This window comes from Camelina sativa, chromosome 4, assembly GCF_000633955.1.
Source record: "Camelina sativa cultivar DH55 chromosome 4, Cs, whole genome shotgun sequence".
Taxonomy (NCBI): Eukaryota; Viridiplantae; Streptophyta; class Magnoliopsida; order Brassicales; family Brassicaceae; genus Camelina; species Camelina sativa.
In genome coordinates, this window is record NC_025688.1 from 2171774 (window position 1) to 2178350 (window position 6577).

At 38.4% G+C, this 6577-nt stretch overlaps 1 protein-coding gene across 1 annotated transcript in view; it reads left to right on the forward strand.

The window, feature by feature from the left end:
- The window catches only part of LOC104779585 (glutathione S-transferase Z1), an 8771-nt gene that overhangs the window by 863 nt on the left and 1331 nt on the right, over positions 1–6577 (forward strand). The window contains exons 2-9 of the mRNA XM_010503952.2: positions 10–101; positions 5187–5243; positions 5429–5514; positions 5622–5693; positions 5837–5890; positions 5984–6059; positions 6336–6397; positions 6511–6570. Of these exons, the coding sequence (XP_010502254.1) occupies positions 10–101; positions 5187–5243; positions 5429–5514; positions 5622–5693; positions 5837–5890; positions 5984–6059; positions 6336–6397; positions 6511–6570 (559 nt within the window). The remainder of the gene's footprint in view (positions 1–9; positions 102–5186; positions 5244–5428; positions 5515–5621; positions 5694–5836; positions 5891–5983; positions 6060–6335; positions 6398–6510; positions 6571–6577) is intronic.

Below are 6577 nucleotides of genomic sequence, written 5' to 3' on the forward strand. Positions count from 1 at the left end.
CCGATTTGATCAGGCGAATTCCGGCGCAGAGAAGTTGAAGCTCTACTCTTACTGGAGAAGCTCGTGTGCTCATCGCGTCCGTATCGCCCTCGCTTTAAAAGGTCTCCTCTCTATGATTTTGCTGTCGCTTTATTAGATTTATCAAAAGATTATGATTTTCTCATTAGATTAACAAAAGACTATACAAGAGTTTATATAAGCTAGATAATTAACGGTAACGTTACAAACTAACGTCTAACAGAATCCTATGTAACACTCTGCATTTAGTCCCTGCAACAGCTCTGTAACGGCGTCAAGCAGCTTGTGTTTCTTCGTGTAATCTGATAGTCCCCCTTAAGCTGGCATGAAAATGTTTGAAATGCCAAGCTTACTCACAAGATTCCGAAACGGTCCTGGTTGCATTGCTTTGGTTAGGATATCTGCAATCTGACAATCAGAGCGAACATGAAGAAGCTTAAGAGTACCATCGGTAACTCTATCACGCACTGTGTGGCAATCCCTTTCAATGTGTTTCGTCCTTTCATGAAACACTGGATTGTTACCTATATGAATAGCAGCTTCATTATCACAGTACAATGCAGTGGGAGATGGAGTAGGAAGCTGAAGATCTTCCATAAGACTGCGAATCCAGAGGATCTCACAAACCGCTAAAGCCATAGCTCTGTATTCTGACTCTGCTGAAGACTGAGATACAATGTCTTGTTTCTTCGATTTCCATGAGATAAGAGAGTCCCCAAGAAAGACACAATAACCAGAGACAGACCTGCATGTGTCAGGACAACCACTGAAGTCTGCATCAGCAAAAGCTTTGAGTTCCATACTCGAGTTTGAAGAATAAAGCAAGCCCTGTCCAACTGTTCCTTTGATGTAGTGGAGCAATTTAGTAACAACTTGGTAATGAGTTGTACGAGGTTCAATAGTGTATTGTGCCAACTTATTCACTGAAAAGCAAATGTCTGGTCTTGTAATAGTCAAATAGATGAGCTTCCCAATAATACTTCGATAAGTCTCCGGATTATCTATCGATTCACCATCTTCTTTCGACATCTTTTGATTTGGCTCCATTGGTATTGTAGACGGTTTACAAGCCAATAAACCTGCACCATCCAGCAAATCAAGTGCATATTTCCTTTGGCAAATAGAAATACCTGCACTAGACCGAGATATCTCCAAGCCAAGGAAATATTTTGCTGCTCCCAAGTCCCGCAACTTGAAATGAGATTTCAACTATGTCTTGAGTTCATCAGCAGCAGTATCATTGTTGCTAGAGATAATAATATCATCCACATAAACAAGAACTATCAGTAGAATAGAACCTGTAACTTTTGTGAATAAAGTATGATCAGAGTGATTTTTCAGAAATCCTAAACTCTGCAGCGTCTCTGCAAATTTCAAATACCACTGCCTTGAAGTTTGTTTAAGTCCGTAAAGTGACTTGTTGAGTTTACAAACTGCATTGGGTGGTAAAGAGTCCCCCTTACTAGAGGCATATCCAGGTGGTAATCTCATGTAAATTTCTTCATCTAAATCTCCATTCAAGAAGGCATTAGAAATATCCAGCTGAGATAAAGACCAACCCAACTTTGCAGCAGCACCAAGAAGCATTTTTACAGAAGTCAACTTAGCCACAGGTGAATATGTATCAACATAATCAAGACCTTCTTTTTGAGTGTATCCTTTAGCCACCAATCGAGCTTTATGTCGTNGTATCAAATTGTGTTTCAACCATTGAAACAAAACCAGGTAATACTGTGATAGCTTCTGATTTATTTCTGAGCAGATACACCCATGTTGCCCGAGAATGATCATCCACAATAGTCAAAAAATATCTATATCCATCATAAGAAGGCACACCCAAAGGTCCCCAAGTGTCAATATGAATCAAATCAAAAGCTTTATCAGTNAAGACATATCAGCATTAACAGTAACTGAATCTTCTACAGCAACTGCATTCTCCGGATTTGGCTTAGACATGTGAGTGATGGACGCAGAATCTTCTACCGCAGAAACATCCTCAACACTGTCTTGTAGCTCAGTAACCTTATGTGCCTTGGGAATGATAACAGAACCTTTATCCACTGCTAAACCATTACCAAAATCAGACACGGAAGGAAACAAATCCTGAATTTGCTGTTTCATGTCTCCAATTGCCAGAGGAAATAACTCTTCATGAAAAATGACATGTCTTGATACGAAGACATCATGAGTTTCAATATCCAGAAGTTTGTAACCCTTAATGCCAATAAGATATCCCAGAAAAATAGAAGCTCTTGCTCTTGGAGCAAACTTGTGTCTCTGTTGTGGCGAAGTAGAAGCATAAGCCAAACATCCAAATGTTCTCAAAGCATCATACTCTGGTGGTTTCTGCATTAAGATCTCAAAAGGAGACTTATTAGAAAACTGTTCTGTAGGTAATCTGTTTATCAGAAAAATTGCAGTCATGATGCATTCACTCCAGTATTCAAGAGGTATATGAGATTGAAACATTAGAGACCTTGCAACGTTGAGAAGATGTTGGTGTTTCCTCTCTACTACAGAGTTTTGTTGGGGAGTCTCTGGACAAGAGTGGTAAGATACTATCCCTTTTTCTCTGTAGAACTTTGTGAAATTGAACTCCGGAGCATTATCTGAGCGCACTGCCTTGATCTTTGTATCAAATTGTGTTTCAACCATTGAAACAAAACCAGGTAATACTGTGATAGCTTCTGATTTATTTCTGAGCAGATACACCCATGTTGCCCGAGAATGATCATCCACAATAGTCAAAAAATATCTATATCCATCATAAGAAGGCACACCAAAAGGTCCCCAAGTGTCAATATGAATCAAATCATAAGCTTTATCAGCTTATTATTCCGAGCTACAAAAGGCAAGTGTTTCTGTTTGGCCAGATGACACACTTTGCAATGAAAAAGTTCTGTATTATTCTCTTTTGGGAATGAAACAGATAAGGATTCTGAAATAGACTTGAGCTTTTGAGTAGAAGGATGACCCAATCTTTGATGCCAAGTATGGAAGTCCGACTTTACTGAGACGCAGAATGTAGGAATAGCTTGATCTGATGGTTGAAACTGCAAATCCAAGAAGTATAGCTTGTTGTGTAATCTACCTCTGCCAATCATCAACCCCTTTGTAAGATCCTGAATTTCACAGCCATAAGAGTCAAACCACAACCCACATTTTATTTCTGCAGTCAATGAACTCGCACTTAGTAGATGAAACTTGAATTGAGGGATATATAAAACATCAGTAAGCAAAAGCTTATCGTTGAGTCTTATATTTCCTAAACCCTGTATTCTTACACCAACACCATTAGCAAGTTTTACTGTTGTATCTTGAATAGGTGTCATATGCTGAAACAGGTTCTTATCATGGGTGACATGATGTGTAGCACCAGTGTCAATAACCCAAGAATTCATTTTTTCTATATTGTCAGACAAAGAATAAAAATATGATTGATTCTCTGTAGACAATGTGCAGAATATGGAAGGAAAGAATGTACCAGTCATTTGGCAAGCCATAGGATTCAGACCCGAAGAACCAGGAGAAGTTATCTCAGTAATAGTTGCAGTCGAGGAGTTAGTATGAGCATGTCCTGCAGATTGTTGAGGCTGCAGCTTTGAGTTGAGATAAGATACCAAGTACTGTAACTGTTCAGGACTGAGTGCTTTTTCCCTGTCATATTCTGATCCAGATTCAGTAAGAGCAAGATTGGCTGCCGCTGGTGCATTAAACCTTTGATTAGAGTTCTGTCTCTGATTCTTTGGTTTCCAACCCGGAGGAAATCCATGAATTTTGTAGCAGACATCAATAGTGTGTCCGTTTAAACCACAATGTGCACAAGTGGTTTGAGGTTTCTGAAATCCCTTTGGTTGATATGCATTCACTTGTGCTTTGACTTGGAAAGCAGACGGGTTAGGCTTTGTACTGATACGTTGCCGTTGAGACTCATCAGACTCCAACATGTTGTACATATCAGAAAGACTAGGCCGTGGCTTCATATTCAATATTTGTCCTCTGATATTAGTGAAATCATCATTGAGTCCCATAAGAAACTGAGTGATGCGTGTGGTCTCATAATCATCTAATAGCTTCATAACTTGTGAGCACCGACATCCACCATTTTCCATCAGATTCTTAGTACAAGCCAAACGCTCCCAGAGAGTAACCTTCTTGGTGTAATATTCAGATAATGACATATTTCCCTGACGCAAAGAGCTTATCTCTTGCTCAAGGTTATAGATCTGAGGGAGATTACTCTTATGAAACCGTCTATGAAGATCTTCCCAAATTCCAGCAGCATCTTGAAAATAGAGAATGCTATCATAGATTTGTTTAGAGACTACATTCAGCATCCAAGCCTTCACCATACTATTGCAACGAATCCAGATTTTGTGCAAAGGATCAGATTCATGAGGTCGAGGAAGAGATCCATCAACGAAACTAATCTTATTCTTTGCTTCTAGACTAGTTCTCATAGTGATTATCCATGTATTATAGTTATCTCCAGTAAGAATCTCGGTTACGATCGACATACCGGGATGATCTCCAGATTGTAAGTAATATGGATTGTGATGGCTGTCGATCGAATCGGAATCTGGAGAAAGACGAGTCACGGAAGTGTTGACTGGAGCTGATTGCTCGATGCGAGAAGCAGAGCGATGAACAATCGGTGAATCTTCACCAGAATCCTGAGAAATTGCTCGATTCCTGAGTTGCTTGGTTCCTTTCTTCGCCATGACGATGATGATCGACAGCGATAAGGTTAACACTACAAGCTTAAGTGAAATGAGCAAAGAGAGATCAGGTTTTGAAAATTTTTTTTTTTCCGGAAAATAAGATTTTCTCGAGAAACTTTGTAACAAACTTTGAATGAGAAAAAATTTAATGCTCTGATACCATATTAGATTTATCAAAAGATTATGATTTTCTCATTAGATTAACAAAAGACTATACAAAAGTTTATATAAGCTAGATAATTAACGGTAACGTTACAAACTAACGTCTAACAGAATCCTATGTAACACTCTGCATTTAGTCCCTGCAACAGCTCTGTAACGGCGTCAAGCAGCTTGTGTTTCTTCGTGTAATCTGATACGCTTTCTAGTCAATTTTGTGAACGGAACAAGATAGTTGTTTATATTATTTGATTCTGAAATTTGGATTCTTGTTTGATTGCTTTTTAGGGCTTGATTATGAGTATATACCAATGAATTTGCTCAAAGGGGATCATTTCGATCCAGGTACGTAATTTTCCAGTTTTTTGTACTTGCTTTTGATTCGGATTTCGAGGTTATAGTGAACTTGATTGATGAACTAGATGAGAAATGTGTAGTAGAATGAGAGGTAATTGATTATGAGCCATTTAAAAAGCATCTACTGATGATTGGTTTCTTATGTTAAAAAGTTTATCGTTTTGATCTTCAAGATTTCAAGAAGATCAATCCAATGGGTACTGTACCAGCTCTTGTTGATGGAGATGTTGTCATTAACGATTCTTTTGCTATTATAATGGTCAGTAAATACATACTTCGAGGTCTTTTTCTTCTTGTGGTTTTGTGGATTAAAAGAAACATTTCATCAATCTTGAGTTTTGTGGGGGTTTTTTTTTTTATTGACAGTATCTGGATGAGAAGTATCCTGAGCCACCTCTATTACCTCGTGACCTCCATAAGCGGGCGGTCAATTACCAGGTATTTCAATCTCCAGTCTTCTCTTACTTCGGTCAAATCTTGGCTTATCTTTGAATCCTGCTTTGTTACATGTGTTATTATAAACAATACCAGCTTAGATTGTCCTGCTTCACACACTGATGCAGTTTACTTGCATATTTCAGGCAATGAGTATTGTCTTGTCTGGCATACAGCCTCATCAAAATCTGGCTGTTATTGTAAGGACATGAGATTGATGTCAATTTCTTAGCTTCTACTGTTGGAAGTTCTAGATAGAGTAAATTTCGTTACTTCGTTTTCCTGATTCACAGAGGCTTATCGAGGAAAAGATAAATGCTGAGGAGAAAACTGTTTGGGTTAATAATGCTATCACCAAAGGGTTCACAGGTATGTCATCTCTAATCTATCCTTATCCATTCTTTTATTGGCATAAGTTATAAGATACAGAAACGTAATCAAGAACCAAGGTCCAAGACAGTCTTGTAAGTAGTTGATATACTGTGGTAGAAGAGCGTTAAAGTCTTACTCACTTCTCAATTAAAATATGTTTTATGCTTGGTAATACGAAGTTGTACCATTCACCTCTTTGATGTTACTGTTATTATTTTCTGCCTTATAAAGGTTCATACTGATCTATGTAATTATGTCTCATTTCTCTTTCAGCTCTTGAGAAGCTGTTGGTGAGTTGTGCTGGGAAACATGCCACCGGTGATGAAATTTACCTGGTATACTGCTCTAAATCTCTCTGGACTGTGATTCTTTTGTCACTTTAGAATACCACCCTTATTATAAAGCAGTAAGTAGACAAGTGTTAAAGCCATGAAACATTGTTTTGCAGGCTGATCTCTTTCTAGCACCACAGATCCACGGAGCAATCAACAGATTCCAGATTAACATGGTACTTT